The 14,992-nt window shown below is 61.3% G+C and overlaps 1 protein-coding gene across 1 annotated transcript; it reads left to right on the forward strand.

The window, feature by feature from the left end:
• Positions 1 to 5,847: 5,847 nt before the first annotated feature.
• On the forward strand, positions 5,848 to 14,895 carry PKP3 (plakophilin 3; the record flags this gene model as incomplete). The annotated part of the gene is made up of 14 exons (XM_079708185.1): positions 5,848 to 5,928; positions 7,453 to 7,648; positions 9,811 to 9,887; positions 9,993 to 10,624; positions 10,713 to 10,836; positions 11,554 to 11,758; positions 12,048 to 12,222; positions 12,644 to 12,761; positions 12,836 to 13,006; positions 13,090 to 13,275; positions 13,571 to 13,724; positions 13,945 to 14,137; positions 14,239 to 14,326; positions 14,513 to 14,895. 14 exons carry the CDS (start codon positions 5,848 to 5,850, stop codon positions 14,546 to 14,548), a joined length of 2,436 nt encoding a protein of 811 aa, XP_079564311.1. The 3' UTR covers positions 14,549 to 14,895.
• Positions 14,896 to 14,992: the final 97 nt, after the last annotated feature.

The raw sequence follows: 14,992 nt of genomic DNA on the forward strand, positions 1-14,992 counted from the left end.
CTTTACTTAATCTGCGAAGTCCCTCTTGCCATGGAGGTGACAGCCACAGGTTCTGGGGATTAGGGCATGGACATCTTTGGGGCTGCTACTCTGTACTGCCTCATTCTGTGGGAAAGCAGCACGTCCGCCCAGCACTCCAAACAATCCTCGCAAGATTTACCTCGCCATGAACACAGGGCAGCAGGGAGGATTTCAGGGAAAGAGAAACCAGATGGACACTCCAGTCGGGCCCTGAGAAGACCCTAGAGATGGCCCAGGGCATTCAGCTCTGTGGCCGCTGACCAGGGCAGCCAGCGGGTGTCTGTGAACACTAAGTCACTTGTGACGTGAGTCCTGCTGGTGCCCACAGGGTGGAGGACACAGCTAACCTGCCACACACCTACTCAGAAGTTACCAGATGCCCCAGCTCATACTGCCCACTCCTGCCTCAGTATCTAGTTCAGAAGAAGTGATCCCCAGATACAGATGTTAGTAACAAGAAAAGAACTAGCACTGGAATTAAGAATATATACTCCAAAAAATTGGGGCGGGGGGAATGTAACAGGTAGGGGAAGCATGCACATCAGAAAAATAATTACCTCTGGAAGCAGAAAAAAGTTTCAGACAACATTTCATCTAATCTGGACTATATGTATACCATAATTTATTAATCCATTTTAACAACTATTTATTGAGCACCCACTATGTGCCAGGCACTGTGGAAGAAGTGAACAAAGCAGACAAGAATCCCTGCCTTGTAGAACTTACATTCTAGTGAAGCGTGAGGAGGAGCAGACAACAGACACAGTAAAGACATGTCCAGTATCTTAGCTGGTGGCAGCGCTTGTAAAGAAAAGTAAAGCCGGAAAGAGAATAGTGAGTCTGAGCGTGGCTGCCATTGTAAACAGTGGTCAGAAAAAGCCTGACCAGGCTTCCCTGGCGGTGCGGTGGTTAAAGAATCCGCCTGCCGGTGCAGGGGACACGGGTTCGAGCCCTGGTCCGGGAAGATCCCACATGCCGTGGAGCAACTAAGCCTGTGCGCCACAACTACTGAGCCTGCGCTCTAGAGCCCGCGAGCCACAACTACTGAGCCCACGTGCCACAAGTGCTGAAGCCCGCACATCTAGAGCCTGTGCTCCACAACAAGAGAAGCCACCACAATGAGAAGCCTGTGCACCACAACAAAGAGTAGCCCCTGCTCGCCACAACTAGAGAAAGCCCACTTGCAGCAACGAAGACCCAACGCAGCCAAAGATTAAAAAAAAAAAAAATTCTAGAAGAAAATATGGGCAAAATTTTTATTGAAGAAAAAGCCTGACCTGAGAAGGTGACATCCCAGCAAAGCCCTGAGGTGCTGATGAGGCTGCCAAGGACACACATGGGGAAGGGGAGGAGGTCTGAGGCGACATTTGAAGACATTTTTAGAAATCAATGATAAACCCTTCTCATCACTTCTTTTCAATATTATACTGGAAGTACTAGTTAATGCAACAAAACAAGAAAAGGAAATAAAAAGTATACAGATTGAGGAGGAAGAAATAACATTGTTTTAGTTTGCAGATGACATAATCAATTTTCTATGGAGAAAATTCAAAAGAATTAGCCAAAAAAAAAAAAAAAAAGGAAAGAAAAGAAAAAAGAAACTTCTGGAACTAATAATCAATTATAAGGACTTCCCTGGTTGTCCAGTGGGTAAGATTCTGCGCTCCCAATGCAGGGGGCCCGGGTTTGATCCCTGTTCAGGGAACTAGATCCCACACGCATGCTGCAACTAAGAGTCCGCATGCCGCAGCTAAGACCTGGCACAGCCAAAATAAATAAATATTTAAAAATAATAATCAGTTATAGCAAGGTTGCAGGATACAAGGTTAATATACAGAAGTCAATTGCTTTCCTATATACTAGCAATGAACTATTGGAATTTGAAATTTAAAACACAATACCATTTACATTAGCACCAAAAAAAATAAATAAATAGGTAAAAATCTAACAAAATATGTATAAGATCTATATGAGGAAAACTACAAAACTGTGATGAAAGAAATCAAGGACCTAAATCAATGGCGAGATAGTCCATGTTGATGGATGGGAAGACTCAATATTGTCACGATGTCAGTTTTTCCCAACTTGATCTATAGATTCAATGCAATCCTAATCAAAACCCCACCAATCAACTAACTGATTCTTTTCTGGAGAGGCAAAAGACCCAGAATAGCCAGCATAACATTCAAGAAGAATAAACTTGGAAGACTGATAGTATCCAACTTCAAGGCTTACTATAGAGCTACAGCAATCGAGACAGTGTGGTATGGGCAAAAGATTAGACAAAATAGATCAGTGGGGCAGAAGAGAGAGCTCAGAAATAGACCCACATAAATGCAGTCAACTGATCTTTGACAAAGGAGCAAAGGCAATACAATGGAGCGAAGATGGTTTTTTCAACAAATGGTGCTGGTACAACTGGACATCCACATGCAAAAAATGAATCTAGACCCAGACCTTACACCCTTTACAAAAAAATAACTCAAGATCAATCATAGACCTAAATGTAAAACACAAAACTATAAAGTTCCTAGAAGATAGCACAGGAGAAAACCTAGATGACCTTCGGTGTGGTGATGACTCTGTGGACACAACACCAAAGGCTGATCCATGAAAGAAAGAACTGATAAGCAGAACTTCATTAAAATGAAAAACTTCTTCTCTGCAAAAGACAATGTCAAAAGAATGAGAAGATAAATCACAGACTAGGAGAAAATATTTGCAAACGACACATCTGAGAAATGACTGTTACCCAAAATATAGAAAGAACTCTTAAAACTCAACAATAAAATGAGTAACCCAACTGCAAAATGGTCAAATGACCTTAATAGACCCCTCCCCAGAGAAGATATACAGATGGCAAATGAGCACATGAAAAGATGCTGCACATCCTGTGTCATCGGAGAAATGCATATGATAAAAGAACGAGATACCTCTACACACCTATAAGAATGGCCAAAATCCAGACACTGACAAGATCCCTGGTTGCCCCCCACCACACCCACGGCCCCCGGGTTGGGCCGGCTCTGACAGCTCCAGGGGACGGAGGTCCTTCGGGAAAGGAAGCTGGAGCCTGAAAGGTTACCCAGTTCTGATGCTGTTCAGCCAAAAAGGCAACAGCAGGTTCTCGGAGCCGAGCAGATGGTGAGAGCAAAGGGCTCCTCGGGCAGCGATGGGAAAGGGCCCAGGGGAGCGGGAACCCCTTTGAGAACAAGACTAAAGCTAAACCACCGGGAGGAAGGCAAACAAATCCCCCTCTTAACCTCAGTGGAGAAAGCGGCCCAGACCTAGCTGGGGGACTACCAAGACACCCACCCACCAGCCAGCGCCAGTCCCCAAGCTCAGCCCTGTCCCGCTCAGGGAGACCTTTCCCTACACACCCTCACTTGCTTCGTAACTTGTGGAAACTTATTTAGCCCGGGGAACCTGTTTGCCGGTCTGTAAAACGGAGCCACATCGCAGCTCTGCCTCCCAGCGCTCCTGTGAAGATTAGGACAGAATGCAAACAGAGCGCCCACCACCCAGCCTCCACCGCCGAGCCCTCGCAGACAGTGCCCATGAGTGGTGACGAGTTTCTCCAGGACCCGAGACAGGCCTCAGGAGGGAGGAAGCACCAGCCCGCACCCCTCCAGGGACGGGACGCAGCATTCTCTCCGCCTCCCTGCCCTGGGGCCCTCCTGGTCCAGGCCACCAGGGGACCCGCCACCACCTCCCCAGTCCCCCTTAGTCAATTCATCCTCCTCCCCTGCTGGAGCACCCCCCCCAACCATGGGCTCCGGCCACCCCGTTCCCTTTAGGGTCCTCTCTGGGGCCTCTGCAAGGTGCCCCCTCTGTCCCAGAGGCTCCCAGCTGCCCCGCCATCCAGACCAGCATCATTGCGTGCGGACCGCTGTGTCTGTGTCCCCCCTGACCCCAGAAGGAGCGCTCCCGCGAGAAGCTGCGTCTGTCTTGGTCACACACCTGCCCCAGAGCAGCGCCAGCGAGCGCATGGAAGAGCGCAGAACCGGTAAGGTGGACGGACGACCTGAGGGGAGGGGGTGGACGGGTGGCGGTGGGGCTGTAACCCTTGGCGACCTTCCCCGCCAAAGGGGCGAGGCGCCAGGGGGCGCAGAGGATGCCCCGCCCCAGGGGGATCCGGGGCAGCGCCCGATGCGCAAGTCCAGGTAGGCTTCATGGAGGAGGGACCCTAACCCTAACCCTAACCCTAACCCTGGGCTGGGCTGGGCTGGGTTTGGCGGGAGCCCAGCCCTCGGGACGTGGGAAGGTTCGCGAGTTTGCTGGCAGGAAGCGCCGGGACGCGCACGGCTGGAGCCCGAGCAGCAAGAGCCGCATCTCCCCGGCCCCCGCCGCCGCGCCGCGCCGCGCCCTCACGCCTGGCGCGCCACCTAGCGCTGATCCATCACGCCCCCTGCAGGCTCCGTGGCCCCGGGCGATCTACCTATAATTTCTCTGTGCTCCAGCGCGCTCCTGAATCTTGTTTGGAATATTATTTTGCTGTCCACATCTTCAAGCTTTTCTCCTCCATTCCTGCCCCCTAATAGCCCCCCTCCAGACTCCCCACCGAGGTGGGGTGGGGCGCCCTCTGTACCCCTCCTCCAGCCCCGGCCGCACACACCGGGCAGCCCCTAGCCAAGGCCTTCACAGTGAGTGCCTCCCGGGTCACCAAAGCCAGCACTAGGGGGGCGTCCGTCCTTCCACCCGCCCCCTGCTCTGGCCCTCGTCCCTGAAAACCACCCCATATCGCCCCCCCATCCCCTACACCTCCTCCAGAGACTTGTGTAACAACGGCCTGGGGTCCCCCTCCTCCAGTAATCACCCCAGCCCGACCTCTAAGCTGTCAGGGTTGTAAATGCTAACCTGCCCCTCGTGGGCCCCCATAGCCCTTCCTTCCCATGCCCCAGGGCAGAGTCCAGGCTCCCCCATCCCCCCACCTCCCAAGTAAGAGCATCACTCACCCTTGCAGGCCCTCAGGTCCCGGGATCTCAAACCCGAAAGTGCACCAACGCAGACTCCCAGGACCTACCGCCTGTTTTCTAAGCTCCCTGGGTGAATCTTCCCCCATCTGCCACAGAGTCCCCGCCCCCAGGAAGTTCACCCTTAAGCCGGCACAGAATCCTTCTCGTGCTCTCTCCCTACACACTGGCTCCAGGAAGCGGGGGCTCTCAGGGAGGACGTGGCCACAGGGGCTGGACTGGGCTCTGAGCTTCCGGTGGACACAGGTTTCAAGCCACAGCCAGTCCCTCAGGCCCTGCAGTGGTTAGAGAAGTCTCACCCGGGATCCCCAGGGTTTCCCTGGACACTGAGCCACAAAGGCAGGAGATCCAAGGTGGGGAGGTGGAGGGGTCCACAGGTCCTCAGGGAGGCGCTGCACAGCCTGGGGGCCCCCGCAGCCCTCCCCGCCAAGAGGAGGGGGAAGCCCCGCAGAACTGGCACTGAGGACCCTGCAAGCTGTGGAAAACCGGACCTAGGGGGTATCTGCCTGGCGCCTCCTCTCCATCCCGTGGCTCCGACCCCACTAAAGCCCCGTCCATCCCTCTGCGGCCCTGTCCCACCACCCAGGGCCTCTGGACCCCACCTGCAGTCTGCCCCTCGAGGCCTGCTGCCCTGCCAGGTGGGCCCAGGCAGACTCGAGTGAAGGGCGGGCCTCCAGGCGCGCTCAGCGCTGTACAAACTTGTATCCCGGGATTTTTCCACACAAAACACGTCTCTCAGGGAAGCAACCGGTCTGATGAGCTCGCTGAGCGTGCGGGCGTTCCCACCCCGCCCTCCCGGTGCCCCAGCAGTCCCGTCCCACACTGAGGCCCTGACGGCAGTGCTGGGCCCGGGATGCAGCCCAGGACTCCTCAGCCGGCAGCAGAGGCCTCTGGGATGGGCCCGGGGGCCGGCAGTATCTGGACCACCAGCAGGGTAGGTCGCCCACTGTGCACATTCCCTGTGCCGGGAGGCTCCACCCCAGGGTTCACCGTGTCCTTTCCGGGGACCCTCCCCTCCCTCTCTCACCCCCAACGTTGACCTCTGACTCCCACTCCCAGTCCCCTCCCCAGCCCTGACCTCACCCCTAGGGCTGCCTTCTGACCCTGACCCCGCCTCGCCCCCAGGCCACTGCCCCCAGCCACCATTCCCACCTGGGCTCACGTCCCCTGCCTTCAGGGGGGCCAGGGCCTGGGACCAGGGCCTCCCATGGGAGAGAAGGCCTGTGAGCGTGGCCCCAGGGCGACTTTTCCAGGGGAACCCAGGGAGGTACATGAGGCCACTCAGCCCGCAGGACTCCGGCCCTCCTGGGCTCAGCCCCGACTCAGTCCGCCAGGGGCCTGTCCTGGATCCAAGCCAGGCCTACACGGGAGGCCTTGGAGCGTGCTGGTCCAGCTGGCAGTGGCGCTCCAGGGAGACCATCTTGGGACGAGCGCTGCTAAGCCTGGCCCTGCCGCCCCCACCTCCGACTGCTGGGCCTCCCTCCCCACACAACTCCGACCCTGCTTGCCTGGACTCCTGGTTCTCCCTGGAGCACGTCAGATCCTGTGCCCCCAGCCAGGGCAGGAGGGCCCCTCTGAGTCAACCCCCTGGGGCAGCCCCGCCTGCCTCTGCTGAGCTGAGCCTTGACTCATGGGTTGGAAGAGGCCTCCCACCTCCACAGCCTGGTGGGGGGCGGGAGCCCAGGAGGGCGAGCCAGCCCTTTGGAGGCCTCTGCAGAGGCGGGGGGCTGGGGGCACTTCCAGAGTCTGCAGGATGGAGATCTGGAGGGTCATGAGCCTGGGGTGGGCCCGTCTCGCCTCTTGCTTCTGGGGTCTCTTGGGCACCAAGGACCAGGGACGAGGGCCTCATAGAGCCCCCCCTTCCACCCTAAAGCTCCACTCCAAGCCTTTTATCCTCAACTCTGTCCCTTAGCACCTGACCCCTGCTAGGCCTCACTCCAACCTCATGGCTGCAGTGCCTGGTCCTTGGAGTTAGCTGGAGCCCCCAGCTCCCCAGGGAGGGGGAGCTCCCACCCTCAGACTCCCCGAGGTGGCCTCCCTCCACCTTTCCCTAATGCTCGGAACAGTAGGCCCAAAGGAGCAGCTGTGGCCTATCCCAAAGGACAGGCTGGGAACAAAGAAGGGCCCGGACCCCTTCTGCCCTGTCCTGGGATGGGCAGGAGGGGGAACACGCAGGGCCTGTTCTTCCGCCCAAATTCCACCTTAAGCGGGCGGTAGCCCCTCCCTCCCACCTGGCCCAGGTGTCCCCGCCCCTAGCTGAGCTCAGGGCTGGGCGGCGTCGGTCTCCGGGCCAGCCCTGGGTGAGGCCAGCGGGGAGGGACTTCAGGGACAGGGCCGCGCGGGAAGAGACAGCAGAGACAAATCGCGCTGGAGGTGGCGACCGGGCCCAGGCCAGGCAGATCCGGCCCCCGTGCCCGCCGCCATGCAGGACGGTAACTTCCTGCTGTCGGCCCTGCAGCCCGAGATGGGTGTGTGCTCCCTGGCGCTGCCCTCGGACCTGCAGCTGGACCGCCGGGGCACCGAAGGGCCGGAGGCCGAGAGGCTGCGTGCAGCTCGTGTCCAGGAGCAGGTCCGCGCTCGCCTCCTGCAGCTGGGTCAGCAGCCTTGGCAGAACGGGCCGGCCCAGCCCGACGGCGCGGCCAGGGCGGCCACAGGTAGGCAGACGCTGGCCGGGTGCCCACGGTGGGTGGTGGGTGGAGGTGGCCCCGGTGGGCGTGGTGGTGTGAGGGCCAGAGGCCGCGGTGGGGCCACTCCGGACTCAGCTCCCTGACTCACCCAGGCCCGCCTTGAGTCACCACCCTACCCCTCCAGGCGTAGGAGAAGCCAGGGGTGAGGCCTCCATCTCCTGGCAGGGACCCCGGGGTCCTCCCTGCCAGTCGGGTTGGGCCTCACCTGCCCACCGGGCCCTGAGCCTCCCATCCCCCCCAGGGGGGGGCACGGGAGAAGTGGCACGTGGCCGGCCGGGTCCGTCTCTGCGGGCAAACCCGGAACACGCACGCGTCCGGTCCCACATCCCAGGGGCTCACACACGGTCTCAGAGACACGCAGACACACACACGTCACTCCCCTGGAGACACAAACACAGAGACACAGACGCCCAGACTCTAGCGTCCAGCCCCCATGCCCCACGGGAATGAGCAGACAGAAAGGTGAGGGGCGGGGTCTGGAACTCCTGGAGGAGAGCCACGGCCTGTCTGGGCCAGGGTCTCCCTGCGGGATTGCGGGGTGGGGGGGCCCTGCTGGGGTGACCCGGCTACTCACCGTGGGAGTAGCGGGTGGGGGAACGCCCCTCGGGGCCAGGCAGCCCCCTGTGTAGGAACCCCGGTTTGTGCATGGGGCACGTGCACGGGTGTACGTGAGTGTGTGTGTGCGTGTGCATGAGTGTGCGCAAGTTCAGGGCACTTCTAGAAATTTCCTCCCTTGCCAGCTGCAGCCAGAGGAACCAAGGTCAGACAGTAAGAGGAGCCTCCAGGATGTCAGGGGTCAAGACCCCGCTCCACAGTGGCTCGCGTGACCTTCAGAGGGCCTTTCCCAGTGCTGGCCGCCAGCTGCTGGTCGGGGGATAAGCGGGTCAGCCAGTACAGGGGCCGCCAGGGCTGCCTGGATTCCTGCATCCTCCCCTCCCTGGGCCTCAGCCTTGCTGGTGGCCAAGTTGGGTGCCCAGGGGTCACGGGGTAGAGGAGGGAGCAGGGAGGGGTTAATTACCACCCTGGCTACCCTGACAATTAGGGGAAAGAGGATTATAATTTGGGGGAGGGGGCCGTGCCCCCCCCAAGGCTGGGCCTCACTAGCGTCAAAGGGTTAATAGCCCCTGCCCAGAAGCCTCATCAACCAGGGCCTGTCTGGGGAGCGTGCTGGGTGGGGGAGTCCCCCCAGACCTAACTGAGGCAGAGGTTGTGGGAGGGTCCAAGGCCCCCCCTTCCCTTCACCCTCACCCTGAATCCCTTCAGCCAAGTCACTCTACCCTGGCCTTCGGGGGATGGGACTCTTCCCCCTCCAGATGTGGCCACAGCAGGGACTCCAGCAGAGGCTGACCACTCCAGGAATACCCTCCCCACCCAAAGACCCCGCCCCTGGCATTGCCCAGGTGATGCCCCCCCAGTCTGTTCCCACTGCTCTGCCTTGGTTTGACCTTTGCCCAACTCTTCTCCGGGTGTTCTCAGCTCTTCCTATACACCTGACCAACCACACCGTGCCACCTGTCATCCACATATTCATGCAGTTGTCCCTTCAGCATCCATCCGTCCCTCCATCCTCCCGGCTTAGATACCCCTTCACACACCGGTCGGTCTGTTCCTCCAACCACCCATCCTTCCAATGGTCCAACCCGCCCTCCCCCCATGTCTCCACCCTCCACCCTCCACCCACCTGCCCGTCTGTCCACTTGCCATGCAGGTGGGCTGGCGCCGGTGCCCCCGGTTTGTGTGTGGCTAAGGGTGGGTGTGGCTCGGGAGACTGTGTGTCTGCGGCGAGTGACCAACAGCACAGGATGGGCTCCCAGGAGGTCAGTGTGGCTTCCTTGGGGGCGGTGGCCAGGCGTTGTGCCCCGGCAGGGATCGGGGAGCTGAGGAAGGAGGCCCTGGCACACTAGGTAGCCGGGAAGTCAGCAGGGTGAGCACATCCGTCCCCCGCTGAGGTGCACAGCTGGAAGGGACGGGGGCTGTGGGAGGGATGACAAGGCGACGGCAGGGGCCAGCAGCCAAGGCACCTGCCCCAGAGTCCACTGGCCTCCCCACCAGGGCTCAGGGCAGGAAGGGAGGCAGGAGGCCAGTGCCTTGCCATTGGCCCAGCCAGGCTGCTCTGTCCCTGTCTGCAGGCGCGTGCCGGGCTCAGTACCACACCTTGCAGGCCGGTTTCAGCTCCCGCTCCCAGGGCCGGAGCGGGGACACCTCGGTGAGTGACAGCCTGGAGTCCCGTGAGGGAGGTTCTGGGGGCTCTGGGGACTCCAGCGTCAGGAAGCCCAGCGGCCCTCACTGCCCGCCCCTCTCTGCCCCACAGACCTTCCGGCGCATCGCCAGGCCCACCTACGGCCCTGTCTCCTGGTCCTCCCGCTCAGTCATGGACCTGAGCTCCGGTCGAAGGCTGAGCTCAGCCCAGAGCGGGGGCAGTGCCCTTGGAGCCGCAGGGTATGGGGGTGCCCGGCCCGCCGCGCCCCCGCCCACCCGGCCTACGTCCTTCCACGAGCGTGGCGGGGTGGGGAGCCGGGCGGATCACGACACCTTGTCCCTGCGCTCACTCAGCCTGGGGGCCGGGGGCCCGGATGACCGCTACGGAGTGGTGGAGGAGTGGCTGGAGCCGGCGGCCACCTCCGCCTACAGGGCCTCTGCCTCTGAGCGCCAGGCCAGCTCCAGCTCTAGCCGGGCTGGGGGCCTGGGCTGGCCGGAGGCTGCCGAGGAGCCGCCCAGCCGGATCATCCGTGCCCCCGCCATGCGGACCCTGCAGCGGTTCCAGGGCGGCCACCGCAGCCGTGTGGGGGCTGGGGGAGTGCCAGGGGGCGTCCTGGAGCCCGTGACCCAGGCGCCATCTGTGCGCAGCCTCAGCCTCAGCCTGGGCGACTCGGGCCACCTGCCGGACACGCGTGGGCTGGACAGCTACGGTGGCCACCGCACTTTGCAGAGGCTCAGCAGCGGGTGAGCTGGGCCTGGCTTGGGGAGAGGGCTTCTGCCATAACCCTGGTCTGTCCCCAGGCTCAGCCTGACCTGTCTCTTTTCTCTGCAGCTTTGATGACATTGACCTGCCCTCGGCAGTCAAGTACCTCATGGCCTCAGATCCCAACCTGCAGGTGCTGGGAGCAGCCTACATTCAGCACAAGTGCTACAGTGACACAGCAGCCAAGAAGCAGGTGACCACCCCTGCTTACCACCCTCATGGGCCCCCCTTCACTCACTGTCCTCTGTCTGGTCCCTGACCACCCCTCACTGATCCCCAAGCTGCCTGGGCAGACCCCATCTGCCCAGGGCCTCCTCAGCAGAGGAGGAGCAGGAGGGACTGACTTGCACAAATCTGAATACACCTGCACACACCACGCTTCTGCACACATTTGCACGCATCTGCACACCTCGGCACACATCCCCATACACCTGCATGAGTATGCACACGTCTCTATACACCTGCAGGCTTCTGCACACATTTGCACACATCTTCACACACCTGCATACATCTCCATACATCTGTATGCCTATGCACATGTCTCTATGTACCTGCACACACCTGCACACCTTTGCACACCTTTGCATGCATCTGCACACATCTCCATACACCTGCATGAGTATGCACACGTCTCTATACACCTGCAGGCTTCTGCACACATTTGCACACATCTTCACACACCTGCATACACCTCCATACACCTGTATGTGTATGCACACGTCTCTATATACCTGCACATACCTGCACACAGTTGCACACATCTGCATGTTTCTGCACACCTCTGCACACACCTGCACACATCTCCATACACCTGCCTATGTACTCACACATCCATATACACCTGCATACGTTTACACATACCTATGCAGCGTGTGCACAAGCGCTAACACCCGTGTGGCTATGCCCACAGGCCCGCAGCCTGCAGGCTGTGGCTAGGCTGGTGCAGCTCTTCAACCACGCCAACCAGGAGGTGCAGCGCCACGCCACAGGCGCCATGCGCAACCTTGTCTACGACAACGCGGACAACAAGCTGGCCCTGGTGGAGGAGAACGGCATCTTCGAGCTGCTGCGTTCGCTGCGTGAGCAGGACGACGAGCTGCGCAAGAATGTCACAGGTGGCCCTGCTCCCCAGCCGCCGCTCTGCCCCCCTTCCCTCGGTCCCCACGGCCATCCCTGTGGCATGTCTCTTTGGAGCTGGACTCCGGCCCCGGGCCCCGTGTCCCCACACGTCCTCCTCTCTGCGCTGTTGCAGCCCCGTGACCCTACACGTCACACTCAGGCTCTCCCCAGCGAGGCTCTTGGGTGAGGCTCGAAGCGCCAGGCAGGGCTCTGGGTACCATCCCCGGAAGAGGCGGAGGGGCTGGAGGGCCGTCCCTGACCACGGCCTCGGCCCACCTGCCACAGGGATCCTGTGGAACTTGTCCTCCAGTGACCACCTGAAGGACCGCCTGGCCCGAGACACGCTGGAGCAGCTCACAGACCTGGTGCTGGGCCCCTTCTCAGGGGCCGGGGGACCGCCCCTCACCCAGCAGAATGCCTCGGAAGCGGAGATCTTCTACAACGCCACGGGCTTCCTCAGGTGCGACGGGCAGCAGGCAGGGGAGGCCCAGAGAAGGGGCGTTAGGCTCTGAGGTCTGAATGGCAAGGCGGGGCCGCCGGGGTGGGGGGCGTGTCTGGGAGAAGTGGACAGCGAGGCAGAGGCGCTGACGCGGGAGTGGAACGGGCCGCCAGGTGTGGCCCCCGGCCAGATGTCAACAGACTGGGGGCTGCAGGCTCAGATTTCTTTAAATCAGGGATTTGATCTGATATTTATAACCTCCCCGGAGCCCCGGACACTTTGAGAAGTGGATGGGGGATGGGCACGTGGAGGTGCCGAGGGGCAGAGCTCAGCTCGGGGGACGAGGGGGTTGGTGCTCAGGATCTCAGCCTTGGGTGGGTCCCTGTGGGGTGGGCTCTGCCTGCGGTCCCAGCGGGGGTCTCTGATCTACCTCCATCCAAAGGAACCTCAGCTCGGCCTCCCAGGCCACTCGCCAGAAGATGCGTGAGTGCCACGGGCTGGTGGACTCCCTGGTCACCTATATCAACCATGCCCTGGACGTGGGCAAGTGCGAGGACAAGGTGAGGGTCAGCCAGCGCCCCGGGGCCCGAGGGGCTCCAGCCTGCTCTGACCAAGGTCTGCCCTCTTTCCACAGAGCGTGGAGAACGCCGTGTGCGTGCTCAGGAACCTGTCCTACCGCCTGTACGACGAGATGCCACCGTCGGCCCTGCAGCGGCTGGAGGGCCGAGGCCGCCGGGATACGGCAGGGGCGCTGCCAGGCGAGGCAGTGGGCTGCTTCACGCCACAGAGCCGGCGGCTCCGAGAGGTGGGTGCGGGCCTGGGCAGGGGGGCAGGCGGAAGCAGGGATCCCGGGTGACCTCGGCTGACCCTCCACGCCCTCCTGCCCAGCTGTCCCTCACGGCCGACGCGCTCACCTTCGCCGAGGTGTCTAAGGACCCCAAGGGCCTGGAGTGGCTGTGGAGCCCCCAGGTCGTGGCGCTGTACAACCGGCTGCTGCAGCGCTGTGAGCTCAACCGGCACACGACGGAAGCGGCAGCCGGCGCGCTGCAGAACATCACCGCAGGCGACCGCAGGGTGAGGTGGCCTGGGACCACACCTGGCCACGCACTGGGGCGCGAGGCACTGGGGACACAAGGGGTGAACAGGGGACAGGAGCCTGCTCTCCCGGACTTTACGGTGCATCGGGGGGCCAGAACTTCAGAGCGAGAGAGGAAGGCAGGCGGGATGCGGCTGGCGGATGCCACCTCCGGCCCCCGGGGTCTGCACTGAGTTTAAGGAAGGTGCCGGGAGGGCTGGGCCAGGAGGGAGCAGACCTGGGGCCTCCACGGGGCGCCAGCACCGTTCTCACCAGCCCCTCTCCTGCCGGCAGTGGGCGGGCGTGCTGAGCCGGCTGGCTCTGGAGCAGGAACGCATCCTGAACCCGCTGCTGGACCGAGTTCGGACCGCTGACCACCACCAGCTGCGCTCACTGACCGGCCTCATCCGAAACCTGTCTCGGAACGCCAGAAACAAGGATGAGCTGTGTGAGTCCAGCCGTCCCGAAGCCTGGGTTCTGCCTCCCCTGGGGGCCGGGCGCGGGCCTGGACTCTGCCTGTGCTGCTGCTCCTCCGGCCCGCTTCTGGGAAGCCAGAGCTGGTGGACAGACAGGCGCACCAGCTCCCTGGGGGAGCAGGGGATGGCGGGTGCCGAGGGGGCGGGGCAGGGGGCGGGCAATGGAGACTGACCGCCCCAACCTGCTGGCAGCCACCAAGGTGGTGAGCCACCTGATCGAGAAGCTGCCTGGCAGCCCGGCTGAGTGCACTCCCCCCGCCGATGTGCTGGTGAACATCATAGCCGTCCTCAACAACTTGGTGGTGGCCAGTCCCGTGGCCGCCCGAGACCTGCTCTACTTCGACGGGCTCCACAAGCTGTTCTTCATCAAGAAGAAGCGGGACAGGTCAGGGCCCGAGCCCCGTGCCCACCCTGCCCCCCCAGCTTGCCCTGCCTTCTGGCCAAGCCCGTCACCCCACTGACCCCTGCCCTCTACCCCCGCCCCAGCCCTGACAGTGAGAAGTCCTCCCGGGCAGCCTCCAGCCTCTTGGCCAACCTGTGGCAGTACAGCAAGCTCCACCGAGACTTCCGGGCGGTATGTTCCCACGGTCCAGGGCAGGCGGGGCTGTGAGTGTGGGACGTGGGCACAGGACGGCAGGGAAGGACATGGAAACCCACGTGGCCCAGGGCACCCGTAAGACCAGGGGCCCACTTCCGGCACACCCAGGGGGACGGGATGTGGAGCAGCAGCGCCCTGACTCCAGGCCCCTCTCCACTGCAGAAGGGCTACCGAAAGGAGGACTTCCTGGGCCCGTAGGCGAAGCCTCCCTTGGAGAAGGAGAATGCGATGTGACCCGCCTCCGAGGGAAGGGCTCAGCTCAGGGCTGCTCGCCAGCTGGCCTGGAGGAGAAGGTTGATGATGGCCCAGGGGCTCTCGCTGGAGCCCCATCCACGTGCAACTTGAAGGCCTGGGCCACGGGGGAGGGGACAGGGGCTTGCGGCTGGGGAATTGGCTTCTGCAGGGCAGGGGGTGGGGCAGGGCTTGAGGCTGCTCTGATGCATGGGGTGGTGGCCAGGTCACACTGGCAGAGGTGGCACTGGCTGTAGCCCAGCAGTGCCTCGGGACAGCCAGCAATGGGAATAAAGGTGGCCGTGAACACAGCAGCCACAGCCCCTCATGCTTCTTTGGTTGGTCAGACTTGGGGGTCGGACCCAAGGACTCAGCAATGTCCCCAAGAGCAACCATGCCTGCCCCTTAGGA

The sequence above is a fragment of the Hyperoodon ampullatus genome (genome assembly GCF_949752795.1).
Source record: "Hyperoodon ampullatus genome assembly, chromosome: 7".
NCBI classification, from domain to species: domain Eukaryota; kingdom Metazoa; phylum Chordata; class Mammalia; order Artiodactyla; family Ziphiidae; genus Hyperoodon; species Hyperoodon ampullatus.